The following is a 19,353-nucleotide window of genomic DNA, read 5'->3' on the forward strand; positions in this document are numbered from 1 at the left end:
CCCCCCCCCCCCCCCCCCCCCAAAAAAAACCTTGGGGAGAATATAGTCTTTAGCAGCCCTCCATAGGCCTAACTTGGGAACTGTGGCCCTCCCTGGGCTTGACTTGGGGACTGGAACATTTCTGGGCTAAACTCGGGAACTGGAGCCCTTTCTGTGCTAGACACGGGGACTGAAACATTCTCTGGGCTAAACTCGGGGACTGGAGCCCTCTCTGGGCTAGACTCGGGGACAGGAGCCTTCACTGGGCTAGACTCGGGGACAGGAGTCCTCACTGGGCTAAACTCGGGAACAGGAGCCCTCAGTGGGCTAAACTCGGGAAGAGGAGCCCTCTTTGGGCTGGAGCCGACACTGGAGAGAGCTCTGGGGCAGGAGCCCTCCTTAGATTCCCCTTTAGGTTCGGGGTGAAAGGCGTGGTCGGCAGGCTTGAGTGAGCTGCGGCCGACGGGCTGGTTCTGACTCGGGCCCTGACACTCCTCAGACACTGGAAGATCCTTTCCCTCCAGCATAGTCCTTTGGTGTCTGGGAGGTCCATGGGGCGATGGTAGTTGGCCCCGAGCCAGAACAGAGAATTGATGGTGGCGTCATCCAATGCCGTCACCGCGGCGAGCCCGCAGAATTCCCAGGCATACTCGAAGAAGGGGAGATCTTGGCGGGCTAAGGCGGAGAAACGAGCGGTGATTTCCATGATCTCGGGGGGAAACAAACAGAAAACCAAAACACTTTTAAAAAACGGAAAACAAACAAGGGGAGAGGGGGCGCCGCTTACTGTTCTGTTTGCGGTCGGGTCTTCTGTCACGGTTGCCTACAGGAGAAGTGCGGAGCGAGGAACGAGGATTACATAAACAAGGAGATTTTAATGAACTTCAGAAGGGGAGACACAGGGCAGGCAGGAACACAACATGTAGCACAACATCGACGTTTAAGACCCAATAGAGACAGACTGAACAGACTAGAACTTAAGTACACAGGGAACGAGGATAATTAACAAAACACAGCTGGGAACAAATGAAGAACTAATCGGGGAACATAATTGGAACAGGAAGGACCAAATAAGGGCATAAGGAAACACTTGGGGAGCAAGACACACAAAACACGGAACAGGGTCTGAAACAAATATGCAACAAACAATAAATAACATGTTGCAATATGGAATTAATTGTGCATGGCTTTCACTGTGAGGTTGAGTTACCACCTGATAAGCATAAATCCTCTTCAAAGTTCTGTCTCTGTGTGTGTATGAGTGAGTGAATAAGTGAAGAACAAAGAACAGTGCTTACATTGACGGTGTTTATGCGAATACTCGCCAAGGCAGGCATTTTGACATACTTCTTTCAATGCTTTGTTTCTACTTTGTTTGTTATAATGAGAGGATTCGTAAGCGCGTAGAACTCAGAATACTAGGCAAAAGAAAAAAGAAAAAAAAGTGAGCATTGAGCAGATTTTAACTTAAATGCCTCTGATTGGCCATTGCATTCAAAAAAATCAACAGATATTTCTGTGATTGGCTACATGTCTCAACACTGCATGAACACATTGTAAATAGAAATCATGATTTCCATCAATGAGCCAGATGTGGCTTGTGTGCCACAGGTTCCCGACCGCTGCTTTAAATGTTGGAGATCACTTGTGATGCTTATTAAATATAGGCTTGTTAAAGTGTTTTAAAATTGTAATTAGCCTTACCTTGTTGATCACTGCATTGACTACTGTTTTCAGCATATACTGCACTGTGTTTTGTGCATGCCTTTTAAAGGCTGTGATTTTACTGTTCTATGACCCTAAGGCACCAACAGATGAAAATCAAATTAAAGCACAAGACTGTTTTCTATTAAATAAAATATTAGGAGAGATATTTAGAATAAAAAAGACACATGCCTGTTAATGTAGCTCTTGGCCGGACTCAGCCCCAGCAATGTGATATACTAGCCACTTTTAATGAGTCACTCAAATATTTTATACATTCAGCACAGTATATGGGCTAACAGCACTGTGTTTGCTGCCTCAAGAGGATTGTGTTACATAAATCAGCAAAAACTATTTTATATAAAAAAAAACTAGGTAATTTGTATTTGTATACTGTAGGTAAAGGTTAGGATCACAAACAGTGGGGTCCCAAAGTCTGAGACCACTAGTGAAAGTTAATCTTTGTATTATTATTATTAAAGTAGTATTAAAATCAAAATTTAATTTTGAATCCCAGTTTTTTTTATGTGGACTTTGGATTTTGATGTTTAAAAAAATCTATTGACATATCTAATATTTACATCTGTTATTTTTTATTAACCAAAAAGGCGCATTATACTGTGAACATTTATTTTTAGAAGTTTAAATAAAAAGATTATTGGAGTATGTTTTACTCCAATACTATTTCAGTTTTTCTGCTTTAAAATATCATGTTTAATTCAATGCCATTTCTTTGTAATTATATGTGAAATGTACTAGCAATATCAGATAAAAAATTGTTTCATTTTTTTCAGTGTACCTAATGTGAAAGTAGTTTAAGAGTAAGAGTTTAGGCATTATTGCATGCTGTACACATATTGAACAACTCGGCTGACCTCCCGCATACACAGAGAGACACTGGGCACTGGGTAGTGCTGTCCTGCATTACCTACTAGGTTATCTGAGAGCTTTGGAAAGAATACTTTACTCAGACTGACTGCTCTTAGACATTAGCTTCTAAGGTGACAGATAACTACAATGGACGTCTAGGGTATACAACAGATCTATGATCAAAAATTAAAGCACATGCAATTACACATTCATAATACTCTATACATGTTTTTCTGCAACCACTAAAAGCAAATGTCTCCACTAGTAGTTACTATTGCAAGTAAAAACCAACAATCACAAGAAGCCTAGAATCAATAAACAATACCATTTCAAGGAAGCCTGCAATAAAATTCAGAATATAAATAATATGTATGCCACACTCTCAAGAGGCTTGCTATTCTTAGTGAATTAGTTAAAAAACAGAGGAACAAGCAACTTGACATACCCGAAGAGGTGCAAATGCAGCAAATGCATTTGAGGCTTGATGGTTTCGTTGTGTGTGTGGTGCTGAAGTGGACAGCTCTGCTGTAATTAGAAAAACTCCTACAGCAGACAAAGCAGCCAGTAAACTTGTGTCCGTGTACTAACTCTTTAGGGAGTGCCCATATCAGATTCACAGCGCACTGTAGGAGGCCCATCTGAGCTTAAGGTGGACTACAACTTTGTCAAGAAGTGCTTTCTATCTTCTAAAGCTGGATAAACTTGGGTTTTCTGGACAAAATACACAACTAATCTATAATCTATAGCCTAATTATATCTCTGTACGTGTCTATCTTGCAGTTACTTTGACAGTTTGAATTGAAATTTAATTTCAATTCAATTTTGAAATTTAGAATTTCGCAGGTGCCTAGGTAAAGGGATAGTTTTTGCATTCAAAACCTGTATCACTTTCTTTCTTCTGTGCAACACAAAAATAGATACTGTAAAATAACTGTTTTTATTCATAGAATGAAAGTCAATGAGAGCTGACTTTCACAGTATAGACAAAACAAAAAATGATGAATTTTCATTGTAAGATGAACTATCCTTTTAAGGTAAAAAGGGCAAAGTGGTTTATTAAATAAAATTTCTGTTCATTTGTCAAAAATGTTGTATCTATTTGTACCTTTTTCTAAATGTTCAGGTTTAAAACATCCATTGCACAATGGGTTAATTGCTACATTGAGGTAGAAATTACAAAAAAAAGAAAGTATTAAATCCTATATTTCTTGTGATAATTACACCTAACTCAATCATATAAAACAGACACAAATACACTATAGAATAAGCTATCTATTATTTATTTACTGTAACTGGGAAATGGATGGATTCATGCAATTTGTAAGGGGCTTTGATGAATATTGATGAATATTTTTGTTTCTTAGATATACAATGGCAAGAGGCTGTTTTTTGGCCATTTATGTCAATACAGGGATTGAAGATGGGATAAACTGGGCCAGAAAATTCAACATAGAACGAGTGGAGCAAAGCCAGCGTATCGCCATCATAGAAAGATACATTCCCTTTCTGAATATCTACCCGAACTTTTAATTTGAGTCCTGACAAATTAGATATTTACCATTACCATGATAGATGTAGCAGAATGCATTGTTAAAGTCACCATTGCAATGCTCTGAATCCTGATCTCCAGTAGCTGACCCATATGACAGACCAATCAATCAGAAGTGTTTCTTCCAGACAGCCACTTCCCAGTAATGGGAGCCGCTGGAGAATCTCTCCTTGGCCCGGACACTGTACTGAGAGCTGATGTTTGTTTTCTGTTTCCTCTCTGCGGTTGGTTTCTTACTCCAGTGTACCTCCAGCCTGTCTGCTGACACCTCCAACTCAGGGTGTGCTGTTTCTGGGTATAAACTTATTGAGACCTACAGGTGGAAAAAAATGATATGTTACATTATAAGGTTATTGTTAAGTCTAATTATGTCTTTTATCATTGGGCATTGAAACATCACACTTACTAGACCACAGCCGCTGAGTGTTCTGAAGGACAACTTCATCTAAGTTATCAACCAGCTGTTCAGCGGTCTTCATCTTGTCTAGTGTGCTGTACTCTTGCTCTATCACAGACACAAGTGGCAGTTCCACCTGGGAACTAGAGCGATGATGAAGGATTCTATTAAATATTTATTTTGGTACCAATGTCTCATGGCATAGTAGAGAAAAAAACGCTTTTAAAAATTAGGGGGGGGAAATAGATTGGCCATTTCAATAACACTAGAATACAGTGTTATTTTATGTTTATAAAATATTTAGTTTCTCATAAAGTGCAATTTCAAGAAAATGCAGAAAGAACTCACCCTAGTCCATGTTTTTCAAAATGCTGTCAAATCAATTTTGTTTTCTGTTAGTGACAAAATACAGATAAAAAAGGAATATGTGCACTAAAAAATAAACTTATATGCACCTGGATAAATTTCACATCATTCTCTTCCTTGAGGAGAGTTTGGCTTGATCTTAGGGCAGCATTCATATCTTTAACATGACATTTTAGTGACTCACTCCTCCATCTCAGCCACTTGTTGGTGTAAATCTCTTCTGTTTCCAGAATGGCCAACATCAGCTTCTGATCCTCCTCAATGTGGGCTTTTATCTGGCTGTATTTCTCAACTATTCTGAGACTATTCTAACAACTCAACTATTCTAACATATCTCTACTATATGCTTCTACATTTTTCTGCAAACCACAAGATGTCAAAAAAGCCTGATTAACTTACAAGCTATCCGAAAACACAGCATATCAGAACACCTCTTGCTGCAATAAATTCAATACATTTCATTGTGATGTGTACAATAATATATTTGGTTTAATTGGTTAGTGTTTGACTCATATTGAAATACCCACCAATACCTCTGAAAATAATAGCTCCAAATCTGGCAAAGCAGACTTAGCTAAATGCTTCCTTTGTAGAAGAAGTGATTTGTTGGTCTCCAACACCTTCTAAAAAACAAGAGATGTTACCATAAGTTCTCAATACACTGTTACTTTTCACAAAATTTTAGACATAATAATGGCCCATTAAGTAATTTGACAGTATTTATTTAATAAAAATGTATCTGAGTCAATAATTTTTTTTATCCAGATCTAATAATTTATTTTTAAAAAAATCCAAATTACCTGAATACATATGACACGATACATATATATGATGAGCATGTCATTTCTGTACTAAAATTATGTAAATATAAGCATACACATACACAATATATGAATATATATTTATATACGCACTTCTAATAAAAAGCTGTATAAATATATATTTTTTTAATACATTTTTAAATGATTTTTCCATCAATAGATTGTGGACACTTCTATCATTACTAGACCAATCTATCAAAATAATGTTGTTCACCCAAATTATTTGAAATTGAATGAATTAAATCTATCCTACCTTGAACTCTGTGCATGCCTCTTGCAGCGTAACAGCTTGATGGTTTTTGTATGAACCAACTGCAATGCACAGACAACACACAGCAATCTGGTCCTCCTGACAGAAGAGTTTCAGCTCCTCCCCATGCTCCTTACACTTAAAGGAAATCAAGTCTTCATTTACTTCGATGATAGAGTGTCCTCTTAAAGTCTCTCTCTGCTGGTGCAGGAGGGTGTGAGCAGAGCACAGAGAGGCATCGCAGGTGAGGCAGCTCTTCACAGCCACCTCAGTCTTCCCAATGCACTAATCACACATGATAATAGAAGGTGACATTTGAGATGATTCTTCCAGCAGAGGTGCTCTTGCAAAGGCATCCTGAACTTTCCTTTGAAGATCTGAGTTGATCTCAAGCTCAAGGTCAGGAGGAAGGAGGATTTGACATTCCGGACAGAACAGTGGCCCTTCTCTGAATGTTTTTGGGTCATCCATGTTCCAGACCACTTGGATGCAGGTTTGACAGAAGTTGTGCCCACATGGAAGGTGTACAGGATCTGTGAAAGGCTCTACACAAACAGGACATTTTAGTTCTTCTTCTCTAGCATCCATGTCAGCAGAACCTCTACTGTCTACGTGTGGTGGCCCGGCATTAATATTTCAAAGATGAGGATCATATTTCAATGCCATTATGTTATAAGTGTATTAAATTACAATAAACTGTGCATGTCTTCAAATACAACAATATATAAAATATTTCAAACCAACTATGACATGCATTGATATTCAAATTCATCTTGTTTATTCAAGTCTTAACTCAAATATGGAAGAAAACCAGTCCGTATATAAATGCAACCTTTTGTGGTTTGGATTACAATATGCATTACATAACGAATCATTGGCATGTATTAATGACAATCATCTGTAAACCGAATATATCATTATTATACCTAACATGTATTTTGTTCATTTAAAGCAGCTTAAAGAAGCATAAACAATTGTTTGGAACGCACATAGCAAAACGTGCTTACCATGTTGACATTCAAAAATGTGCAGCAAAATCTAGCATTGCTTGTGTTTGTTATCTTGGTGATTAGACAGAAAACAACGGCATAATTGCCCATTCTTCGTTTAATTTTTATAATATGAAGCTAACGGAGTGTTTATAATAAACGAGCAGATTTGTTTTCAAACTGCAATAATCTCCCTGACGCTAGGTGGCAGTGTATAGGTCATGGCGACTTAAATGCAGCAGACAAAAAAACTAAGAGGAAACGTTGTCTGTCTCATGTGGTGTGGTGTTCACTGACTGTACGCGGGAATTTTGAGATCGCAGTGTTTACTTTGCAGGCATGCAGCAAGAGTTGTGTACGCAAGAAATCTTCTATTATTAATCTTCTGTGAAAGCATATGTGGGAACCGTTTGGATGACCGTTGCTACTGGAGAATATCTGCTTCTGGACGAATTAACGTTACATTTGAGCAGTAATAGCGGTGGCTATCTTTATATGCAGTTGTCACAGTGATGTGAGGGGTTTTAAGTTTTGATATCAGTGGAGCTGCTTTATGTTATTGGATTCTCCGAATATTATTTATTTACTTACGGTCCACGATGATTAAGTGTAAATCCAGAAAATCTTCCGTAAGTAACTTATTTCATATTCATCTCTGATGCTTTGTTTCATCCGCATCTTGCTATGAAGATGTAACGTTAAATGTTATCAGCTGTGAACGTGTACTAACTTTTGGTTGTTGTTGTAGATGGTCACTGGAGTTCAGTCAAACATTTCTGCCTTTTTTGTCTCCAAGGTAAGATAAGAGAACAATTTACTGAACTCTTTTAGTTGCTCTTAAAGGGATAGTTCATCTAAAAAAATGAACGTTTGTCGTCATTTAATATATCACCTTTTATATATATTATGATGACGTTTTGTGGGCGGAGCCTATCTGGTGCAGAAAATTACAATTTTCAAGTAACGTTAAGTTAGCAGTCTATGGAAGATATTGAATAAAAGAAAAAAAAACTTAATTTTGAGTTTATATTTTAAAATTCTAACTTTATTCTCGCAATTCTGAGATTATATCTCACAATTCTGATAAGGAAAAACAACTCGTCATTCTCTCTTTTCCCCTCGGCTGAGAATCATGAGTTTATATCAATCTGTGTATCATTCGATCATTCGTTTTTTGATTTAAAAATGGTTGTCAGTCAGAATGACAGTTCTTGCGTGAGCATAGGCCAACCCAAGCCAATTTATTATTCTTTCCTTTTTGTCTTAGTGTTTAAAATTATTTATTTTGAAACAAATGAATTAATTTCTTAATTAAACAGACTTACTGGATGAGCAGGGTAGGCTATGACAGCTGGCATATCATACCCTGCCATGCCCAGCTGATGCAAAAAAATAGAATTTATATCTACACAGAAGAAAGCCCTGTCTAGACTCTGCCCTATATGAGATGAGTTGTGTCAAGCTATTCATTAGCCTGTTTGTTTGATGAAAAAAGATTAAATGTAGTTGCAATAAATGCGTTAAGAATCCGTACAACTGCAGCAGTGGAGGACTATTATTCTGCTGCGTGGTACTGCAGAAGAACTGATGACGGCACGGTTTGCTCTTCGGCTGACCAATCAGCAGAAAGGGGCGTTTAATTCCCGGCCAGATGTAGAAATCAAGTATTCAAGCTGTTTAGGAGCCGTTTTCTCATTTTTCTACTTTCAATATCAAATCAAAAAACGAATGATACACGGATTTATACCCCTGACTTCTAGCTTTTTTTCCTCAGAATTGACACTCACTATTGTTGAGTTAAATCGAGTTATAAAGTCAGAACTAGGAGATATAAACTTGCATTTGTGAGAGAAAAAAAGTCAGAATTTTGAGATAAAATAAATAAATGTTAATAGTAATAGAAAATAAATAATATTTCATACTGTAACTGTAGGGCTAATACAATACGTCCCCTATGAACTGCATTTGTGAATATTATGTAGACCTATTGTTTAAATCAAATTTATGCTTTAAAAGTAGAGTAATCATAGCAGATTTCATCCATAGTCTGTCCGTTTAAACATCTGCGTTTAGCTTCAAATGGCTCTTTGATGACAGTATTCTATAAAAATGATTTGCATCCCGATTCTGACATCCAAAGGTACAAAAATATTTTTTTTCTCTTATTTCATGAGTTTTGTCTATTTCCCTTTACTTGTTACCAGCGTTTTTCTGCCACACAGCTGCAAGTGACGTAACTGTGACAGCTACTCCAAATTGGTTTATTGTCCCAAACATTTATGTTTGTATGACCTGTAATATGTATTTTATTTTTCAAATAATGAAAGTAAATGGGGTCTGAGGATGTCATTTAAGATTTAATTTGAATTAATAAAAAAAAAAGCCCCTCAAAACATTTTTGTTAAATTACCGGTAATTTATGTTTGTGATGCCCTTTAATTGTAATTACATTTATTTTTATGTAGTTACTCTTGATCCTTATATTGATTTATGTTGTTCGATAAAAGTCTTTGGAACCTTCTTAATTTTTTGTATTTTTGAAATTCAATTAAAAAAGGTCTCAGTACCTACCTTGCATGTTAAAGTAAAAAATGGCCACCCGCTCCTATGTTAAAAATAAGGTTGACATCACACCTCACACAGTAACATCACCTTTGTTTTATCAGGTTTCACCAAAGTCACCTAAAAAAATTGCAGCTGGGATTACAAGATTCCCCGTTTCATTGAAGACTGGTTTTGTGGAGGATAAAAATGTCCCCTGCTCTCCAACCCCTTCTGCTGTTCCAGAGACACCTGACAGTCTGAGGAGCGAGAACCCTTCAGACACTTCCTATGAGAACCGCTCCCCTGTCTCCCGTGGCCTACATACAAAAGGTGTCAGGGGTAAACCTAGCCTGATAGCACGTAAGCTGATGCAGCCACAGAAAAACAGCAGTCCAGAGTCAGAGGAAACTTTTGAGTTTAAGCATGGCCTAAGTCACTCTGGCTCTGTGAAGAGGTTGTTGCACAGCTCAGAGAACATCCAGAGTGCCAAACGGCCCAGGACCATGCAAGTTCAGAAACTACCTGATTGTGACGCAAGCTCTCCAGGGGCCATTCGAAATGCTGAGTCTGTCAGTTTTGAGAGTAGCCGATTGGCAACTGGGTCTTGTGTGAAAATGAATGGAGGAACAAATGGTTTCTCAAAGCCCTCAAAAAAATCCTCTCAACATCTGAGCTTTAGTACTAGTGAAAAAGAAAATTCCCTTGCTGTAAACCTGAAGCCGGAAATAGACATGAGTACGGTTTCTGGAACGAATAATTTTGATCTTGTGATGTCATATAGTTCATGGATACAAAATGGATCTACTGAAGACAAAGAGACTTTTCTCAACTGTCCAATTACTAAGAAGAGACTCTTGAGTACTGCTGATCTGCAAGCGATAGACAAAACTATTGATGAAAAAACTTTGCCAGTCCCTTTTGAAGATGATTTTACTGATCTGATAGACGATTGGTTTGATGATGGCATGGATCAAAAATCGGAGGCGCCAAAACCCAAGAAGTTCAGTCATGAGTATGAATGTTTTATTCAATATATTTATGTGCATATAAGTGAGCTTTAGTAATATTTGATAGTATGGTGATTTTTGTGTATTAAAACCAGTATTATTTATATACTATTATAGATTTTATTAATATTTTGAATTAGCTTTTATTTGTATGTTTCTGTATAAATATATTTTTATATCTCTATATAAATAGATTGTTTCAGCTTCTTTTTAAAAAAGATTTAGTTTAAATGAACAATAATCCTGCTTAAAACGGCTTCTTTGAATTTTAGAAAAAACAAATGTATACCAGAGCATGTTATACTGGCCTCTGGTGTTCATAACCGATACTGGGTACTGGATGTACGGGATATCACCTCATCACGAAGTTGCACTGAGAAGCACTTAACCATCACCTGCTCCAAGACGACACTGTCCAGAGAGACCTGTATTCTCAAAGATGGCTGGTACAAAATGTTACTTGGCGTATGAAAAAAGACTTTTGAGAGAGTTCTTTCTTTCTGATTGTCTTTTTGTTTTTGAACTTTCCAACCTCATTTCTAAAGGGAGAGTACTCCGGTTGCTGTTGGGGATGTAATTCACTTGGAAGGGAGGTGTGTTTCTGGCTTGTGGACGATTGATAGAGACTCTGGTTTCTTGGTTCTGCTGCCTGACCTGCTGATATCGGGGACCAGCATTGCCAACAGTATTCGCTGCATGAGGCGAGGGGTTCTGGGAGAGATGTTTAAGGTATCAAGCATTAGCATATGCACTGTCGTTCAAAGTTTTTGGGGTCAGTACTTTTTTTTTTTTTGGTTATTCAATTGGTCAAAAATGATAGTAAAGACATTTATAATGTCTTTCTAGAACTTTCTATTCATCAAAGAATCCTGGGAAAAATACTATGCAAAAATACAACAAAAAATTAAGCGGCACTGTTTACATTGATCATTGATAATAATAGGAAATGTTTGTTGAGCACCAAGAAACTGCTGAAAATGCAGCTTTGCTGTCAAGGAACTTTTTAAAATATATTAAAATAGAAAATGGTTATTTTAAAATATTTCACAATATTGCTGTGTCCACAGTATTTTTGAAATAAATGCAGCCTTGGTGAGCATAAAATTAAAAAATCTTACTGACCAAATTTTCAGTAGTAATATATTATAATGTATGGTATGGAAAATTAATATTCATTCTCAGATTTGCTTGATTATATTTCACAGCGTATTAATGAGCATGCACAATTAAATATCAATATCCAGTAGCTATCAAAAGCAGAATGTGTACATACAGTGTATACTGCTCATTTTAATGTTTTCAACAGTTGCGAATACTTTAATTGTTGATTCAAACCTTTCTGTGTTCTTAATTGTTCTTCTGTCAAAATTGTGTTTTAAATAACCCAAAAAAGTGCTTATTAATGAAACCATTTGTGTGGTTTTTAAACAGGCATTTGATGGTGGATCTAAGCAGATGTTAAATGGTACCATAGTTCATGATATCTTCCAAAAAGCAGCCATGTCCTCAGATTTCTCCCTAGAGAGGATAAAGACATTTGCTGCAGAGGCCCTAAGAAACCCCAACTACCTCGGACAAATGTAAGAGCTATCTTGTAACATCTCCACTTTTAGAGTCATATAAGTTGTACTATCTTTAGAAACTATGTTTTACATAGTTTTCTGTCTTTTTCTAGTTTTCTTAAACATCAAATACAGTGTTTGACGACAGCAGTAAAGATCTTATGTGCCTTAAAAGGACTTTGCTTGTATTTCACTTACTTTATTTAGGTATAGTCTAAAGCTGACCCAGGCTGACATGAAACAGGAAGTAGAAGAATATCTTCCCTCTTTATCTGAGTGGTCAAAACACTACCTCCACACTTCACCACAGGCTGGAAAAAAGCAGCTCGCTCTCAAACTGTGAGTGTCTATATGTATTTATTTAAAGAAGATTGAGAACATGGTGGGTTCAGTTTAATATTATGAATAAATGTAATGGTTTGTGTGGTTATTTACCATCAGCCCTAGTGACGGGGCTCTGAGCAAGCAAGATGCCACCTGTAGTGTGACAGTCACAGATTTTGAGGACATCGAGGAGAACATCTGGTGTCCACGTTTTGGCCTGAAGGGGAAGATAGATGTCACAGCTGGAGTTAGGATTCATCGGAGAGGCAGAAAGCCCACAGAGAGGATTGTGCCACTGGAGCTGAAAACCGGCAAAGAGTCCAACTCCATTGAACATCGCAGTCAGGTACAAAACGCAACTGTGTAGACATGTCACGTTAACTTAAAAATATTACTATTTGTGTTACTACTGAATATCACTAATTATTTGAATTTTATTAAGGTTATTCTGTACACTTTGATGAGCTCAGCTAGACGTTGTGATCCAGAGGCAGGTTTCCTTGTCTACTTGAAGACTGGCAGTCTACATCCTGTTGTGGGCAACCACATGGACAGGAGAGGCTAGTTTGTTTTGTTTCTTTAAATGTATAGTTCACCAAAAATAAATTCTGTCATCATTTGCTTACCCTCATGTCATTCAGTTCATATATCTTCAAAACACTTCAAAATTTCAAAAGTTAAGGTATTTTAATGGAACCTGAGAGATTTCTGTCACCACAATGGCTACGTTTACATGCAACCAAATAATCCGTTTGTAATCGGATTGACAGCTCAATCGGACTGAAAAGCCTTCATGTAAACACCTTAATAGATCCGATTGAGCACGATCGGAATGAAATTTTGATCGGATTGAAGCGGGTGGTTTATTCCTTTTCTAATACGATTGAGAGTGCATGTAAACACTCGATCGGATTGAATCCCAAAACTGAAAGAACTGCGCATTTGCAATGACGCAGAAATAGCATAATGACGTATGACGGGTGGAACAAACGGCTCTTCCTTTTGAATAAAGTGTTGTATAAATGCGTGTCCTGTCATTATAAAACTCTCCTTTCACTTGGCAACTGTGAAGTGGAGCAGGACAACCTCCCACCAGTCCTTGTTTTGGATACTCATCCACAGGCAACCCGTTTTGGGAGCGGGGAGGGGCATTTTTACTGCATGATAAATATGAGCAGCACGGCACAGCGGTTCATATGTATATTTATCCATAAATTAATAAATATTAGTTCTGCTGTTAAAAACAAATAAAGAAACCGGGTAGGAGAGTGGTTATTATGTGCAAACAGTGAGAAATGTGCAGTGTGCGCATGTAAAAAAAAAATCAATTCCGATTTGAAGCTTGTGACATATAAACACGCACATCAACCCGATCACTTTCTTTAGCGTTCATGTAAACACTACATTCAGATTCATCATTCGGAATGAATTCAGTCCGATTGAACCAAAAATTGTGCATGTAAACGTAGCCACTGTTTATTGTGTAAATGCGAATAAACTATATCTTGGACTTGGTTCAAGCTGCTTGATTCATACGGATTACTTTTACAATGTTTTTCTGAACCTTTTGAAGCATGAAACATTTGAGGTAGTTGACAGCAGAGAGACAGAAATCCCTTAGGTTTCATCAAAAATATCTTCACTTATGTTCAAAAATTAATCAAATGGCTTATCAGTTGGGAGAGTCATGAGGGTGAGTAATGAATGACAGAATTTACATTGTTGGGTGAACTATCCCTTTGAATCATGTAGTTTCATACAAATATTGCAATCAAGAGCCAATTTACTTGTAGTCATAACAGATTAACGTTGAAATCTAAGATAAGCTTACATCCTGCTTATGACTGTACTGATTAATATTTTTTTCTATCACAGAGCTGATTAAAATAAGAAACTCATTGGCCCATCACATCGGAAACAACCTTATTAAGGTGGATGGAAGAAGTCAAATGGCCCCATTGCCTGCCATTGTATCTGACCAGCAGGCATGCAAGTACTGTCCTCAGAAAAGGAACTGTGCAGTTTACAACAGGTACTGTTTTTTTCTCTCTTCATGCATCATCTTCCATTACAACTTCAAACAGAGTTTTGTAATTCCATTGAGCTTCAGCTGAAATGCATCAATTTGTATAGAGCTGTAGAGAGAGATCCCATGGAGAACTGTAGTGAAGATCCACAGGCCTTTGTGCAGTCGGAGAGCGAGCACCTCAGCCATGTGCACCTCCAGTACTTCAGCCACTGGTTGCTGCTCTGCACGCTGGAGGCTCTCACCATGGAGAACAAAGGAGGTCGGCGCAATATTTGGCTTCAGACTGCCCAGCAGAGGTGGGTGTTTTATAAAATATTACTTTTACTGTACATTGTGTTGTTCACCCATCATTTACTCCCCCTTATATGAATTTTGAAGAGACATGTTTACTTTATATTATATGTAAAAAGCCTAAATAAATAAAAGATGAACAGTGTTTGTTTGAATTAATTGAATGCTTTTGGCCTTAATGAATGATTCTGTTGCATCACTTTGTTTCTGTTGTGTTGTTCATTCTCAGGGAGAAAAGTGGTGGCTGCGCGGGTAACATGCAGTTAACTGGAGACGTCAGCATCCTGTCTGATGGTGTATATAAGCACAGCTTTGTGAGGAAGGAGAGCGATCAGACGCTAACTGGGCTGGTAGTGGGCGACAGGATTGTGGTCAGTGATCAGGACTCGGTGCTTATAGGTCTTGCCACGGGATATGTCACAGAAATAACTGTCAGTGGCGTGACTTGCTCTTTGGACAAGTAGGTCTCTTTCAGATGCTTTTCATAATGCTGTTTAATATTACTCAATCTGAAATGTTCAAGGGTACATCAAAGCTTAATTCCACATTCATATCATTTCCAGAAACCTTTCCAAGTATTCCTCAAACACAGTTTTCCGACTAGACCAGGATGAAGGTGCAGGCGGTCTTGGCACCCATTTAGGAAACCTGTCTATGTTAATGGAAAACACTCCAACCAGGTCTGATTATAACTTTCTTTTTGTACTTTTGACTTTAAATGTCTCACTGATAGTGTTTTGTTTTTGTTCTATATTAATGTAGCTATAAAATGTATATTTTTCTGCAGTGAAAGACTGAGGGAGTTGATTGTGGAATTCAGGCCTCCCCAGTTCATTGACAGCCTCAGCAGTGTTTTGCCACGAGACGCCAAGGACACTGTGGCCAACATTCTGAAAGGTGTGTTTAAACGCTGCCTTCTCCTGATAACATTGAACCATAGTCTCACTCTTACTGCAGTGAGTTGCTTTAAAACATGCCCTTGATGTGTTCTTTGAATAACATAACTTCTCTGTTCCTGTTTGATGAGTTTTAATCATGTTGTCTTTTAGGACTCAACAAACCCCAGAAACAAGCCATGAAAAAAGTGCTACTATCCAAAGATTACACACTTATTGTGGGAATGCCAGGTACTGGGAAAACTACCACCATCTGTACACTGGTAAGAACTAATGAATTTTGAAAACCAGTTTTAGGACAACTGTATTCAGTTTCTTCTCATAATTTTATTTGCATTACTTTTAAAATAGTTTTTGCTACTGGTTTCTATATACAGAGGAATATTAATCTGACATGCATTTTACACTTCCTTGTTTTACAGGTGCGTATACTCCATGCTTGTGGCTTCAGTGTACTTCTGACTAGCTACACCCACTCTGCTGTGGACAACATCCTCCTGAAACTAAAGAGGTTTAAGATTGGCTTCCTGCGACTGGGTCGTTCTCAAAAAGTGCACCATGACATCCTGCCCTTCACAGAGGAGTCATGTCGGGCCAAAGGCATCCAAACACTAGAAGAGCTGGAACAACTGTATAACAAAGAAGTAAGATATATTAAAATACTTAATCATATAAAATAATTAAAATCTTAAAGAGTTTAAAGCAAATGCACTGTTATTCGAAAGTTTCAAGTCTTTAAAGGGGTCATATGATGCGATTTCAAGTTTTTCTTTCTCTTTGGAGTATTACAAGCTGATTGTGCATAGATAAGATCCCTGAAGTTGCAAAGAGATATTCTTTATCAAAGTTAAGACTCTGCCACGCCCCCCTAAAACGGCTCGTTCTAACACGCCCCCACATATCTAGGTCACTATGTGGGAATATTTGCATACTGCGCCAAAACGTGCACGCAAAGAAAGAAGGCGTGGTTTCAGTAACCGCAGTTAGTGTTGAAGCAGCCATGTCAGGGAGACGCTGTGTGTTTCTAGGCGAAAGCAAAAGCACTTTATTTGGCCTTCCGAAAGTAGATGCATTTAGGAATCTTTAAGATTACTTGCAACAGAACAGCAATGCAGTCACATCACATCACAGTAGAGTCAGCTGTCTGTGTACTGCATCATCACTGTGTCTGTAAGAACAACATTTATTAGATTTTATTTTTTGGTAACATTAGAAATCTTTACTGTCACATTTGATCATAAAGGTTTGATTTCTTTCTGACCCCAAACTTTTGAACTGTAACGAATATGACATGTAAGTGATCATGTTCAATCTCTGATTGATTGCTCTACATTTTAAAAATCCAAATTGTTTTGTAAAGCTTACCCCACTTTCTTTGTAGCTGATTGTGGCCACCACCTGTATGGGTGTAAAGCACCCAATATTCAGCCGTAGACGCTTTGACTTCTGCATCGTGGATGAGGCATCTCAGATCAGTCAACCTGTATGTTTGGGTCCGCTGTTCTACGCCCAGCGCTTTGTCCTGGTCGGAGACCACCAACAACTTCCTCCGATTGTACAGAATGCGGAAGCCAGGTAGTACACTTCTATACTCATTCAGAAGTTGTCATGTTTCATGAAGCTTGTCATGTTGAGCTTCTGAATACAGCAGTTACACTATCACGATATTATTATACCTCATCCCCCCTCACCGCTCTAATTTTTACTCAGAACACTGGGCATGGATGAGAGTTTGTTCAAACGTCTGGAGCACCATAGTGATGCAGTTGTTCAGCTGAATGTGCAGTACCGAATGAACAGGTGGGAGTTACACCAGTCAAACATTCAGAGTAAGATGTATGCGATTGTTAAATGGAAATAAAAAACAATATATAAGTCGAATGTGATATCTAACTTTTTCTTCAATGCGGAAGTAAGCCTATGGGCAAGACTTACGGTTTATTAGCCGCTATAGGGAAATAACGAGAAGAGTAACAACGTGCAGTAACTATCCATTTAATATTAAATATCTCTTAAATGGGCATTAAAAACTCTTTTTATAGTGATTTTTCCTATACATATTTGAGAATATTCACAAGCAGCAGTTCCAGCTCTTACACTTGCCATTTTCCATCCTGCAGTGCGATCATGTCCCTGAGCAATGCTCTGATGTATGAGGGCCGACTGGAGTGTGGCTCTGAGAGGACGGCGAGCGCAGTGCTGCAGCTGCCCGGTAGAGCTCAGGTTGAGAAGGAGCTGGACCTGTTTGGGTGTCAGCCGCAGTATAGCACTTGGGTCCAGGCTGCGCTGGAGCCCAATAGTCCTGTCTGTTTCCTGGACATGTCTGAGGTCAGTCTGACTGCCTTTTTTCTTAGTCGTCATCTCATTTGGCCTGTTATAGAATCCTAAATTTGTTTTTCGTACATTTTTATCATTATGTACTGTACCTTTCTTCAGGTTCCCGCCCCTGAGACGGTGGAGAAAAGTGGTATCAGCAACAACACTGAAGCCATATTGGTACAAGCCATTGTCACTCTGCTGCTCAAGGTCCGAACATACCATTTGTTGTGAAACACGCTGAAATCTGTTTGTTTTTTTCCCCCTGTAATGCTTGAAATTATATTTAATTTTAAATGTGTTGTAGGCTGGATGCAGAGCGTCTGATATTGGGGTCATTGCTCCATATCGACAACAGCTAAAAGCCATCTCCAGTCTGCTCCAGGGAGACGCCTTTAAAGCTCTGGAAGTCAACACTGTGGACAAATACCAAGGACGTGACAAGAGCGTCATCATTGTGTCCTTTGTTCGAAGCAACCCTGAAGGCAATGTAAGTGGCCTTCCCCCCTGAATTTAAACATTTAAAAATATCTAAATATTTAACATTTAAGCCAATTAACTGTATATTGCAGTGATCGAGTATATGATGCATGGGCCATTATGTGCTCGATTATTTAATTATTCTCATGTGTAAAATCATTTTACAGCTGGGTGAGTTGCTTCAAGACTGGCGCAGGCTGAATGTGGCCATCACTAGAGCCAAACACAAGCTCCTCATGCTGGGCTCAGCATCCACCCTTCGCCGGTACGCACCGCTAGAGAAACTTCTCTGCCACCTTCAACAGGAAGATATGATATCCTTTACAACCGTGTTTATGTATGAGAATGTTATTACAGGTTCATTCAGGGACTTTTTATCAGTCTGTCATTGAAATTAGTTAAAGTCAGTAATAAATTATTAGTAACTTTTTTGGTGAAACAATATTTTTGACATTTTCCTTAATTTAAGTCACATCTTCCAGCTGCCTGCTGCTGCCCATGAGGCACTACCCGGAATCCACTTGTGATAAAAAACAAAAACCTCTTCTGATCCATATAGTGTACGTCAATATAGTGCTGTGAAACTTTTACTCGAAGAACATTTAAGTGAAATGGTATACATAAGCTTCAGATGACTATAGACGGTTTTAATAATAGATGCGAAGTTTAATAATAAATCACTGCTGACAGGCCCTAGTACATAATTACACTCATGAGTTTCTTTACTCAATTCCTACCTCATGTTGCATATTTTTTTAATTCATTATTTTTATTCATGTAAGTGTTTTGTGTATGTTTTTTTTTTTTTAATTTTTATGAATTTATAAAGTTTTGTTTAATAAAAAATTTCAACAAATATTACATTCTCTTTGACTTTCTCTTTGAGTTAAAATTAAATATAATAAAAAGGATAGTTTTGAGGGTCTGTGAACTTGGATTTTATTAAATGACACACAACTTGCACCAACACATTAATTAA

At 37.9% G+C, this 19,353-nt stretch overlaps 1 protein-coding gene across 1 annotated transcript; it reads left to right on the forward strand.

The window, feature by feature from the left end:
• The first annotated feature begins 7,184 nt into the window (after positions 1 to 7,184).
• LOC107601824 (DNA replication ATP-dependent helicase/nuclease DNA2-like) lies at positions 7,185 to 19,151 on the forward strand. The gene is made up of 23 exons (XM_016294133.1): positions 7,185 to 7,554; positions 7,674 to 7,721; positions 9,592 to 10,481; positions 10,749 to 10,922; positions 11,022 to 11,205; positions 11,908 to 12,056; positions 12,246 to 12,377; positions 12,480 to 12,708; positions 12,805 to 12,922; positions 14,238 to 14,394; positions 14,496 to 14,687; positions 14,912 to 15,142; positions 15,246 to 15,362; positions 15,470 to 15,579; positions 15,732 to 15,841; positions 16,001 to 16,222; positions 16,960 to 17,153; positions 17,289 to 17,378; positions 17,699 to 17,906; positions 18,015 to 18,104; positions 18,202 to 18,384; positions 18,542 to 18,688; positions 18,848 to 19,151. Exons 1-23 carry the CDS (start codon positions 7,525 to 7,527, stop codon positions 18,899 to 18,901), a joined length of 4,059 nt encoding a protein of 1,352 aa, XP_016149619.1. The 5' UTR covers positions 7,185 to 7,524; the 3' UTR covers positions 18,902 to 19,151.
• Positions 19,152 to 19,353: the final 202 nt, after the last annotated feature.

Source organism: Sinocyclocheilus grahami, unplaced genomic scaffold, assembly GCF_001515645.1.
Source record: "Sinocyclocheilus grahami isolate Dianchi unplaced genomic scaffold, SAMN03320097.WGS_v1.1 scaffold313.1, whole genome shotgun sequence".
Lineage (NCBI taxonomy): Eukaryota > Metazoa > Chordata > Actinopteri > Cypriniformes > Cyprinidae > Sinocyclocheilus > Sinocyclocheilus grahami.

Excerpts from the sequence above, each read along its gene's own strand:
- LOC107601824 (XM_016294133.1), top strand. The coding sequence starts at position 7,525 with ATGATTAAGTGTAAATCCAGAAAATCTTCC. Across the intron at positions 12,709-12,804 it reads CCATTGAACATCGCAGTCAG|GTTATTCTGTACACTTTGAT; the intron begins GTACAAAACGCA and ends AATTTTATTAAG. Across the intron at positions 17,907-18,014 it reads GTTTCCTGGACATGTCTGAG|GTTCCCGCCCCTGAGACGGT; the intron begins GTCAGTCTGACT and ends ACCTTTCTTCAG.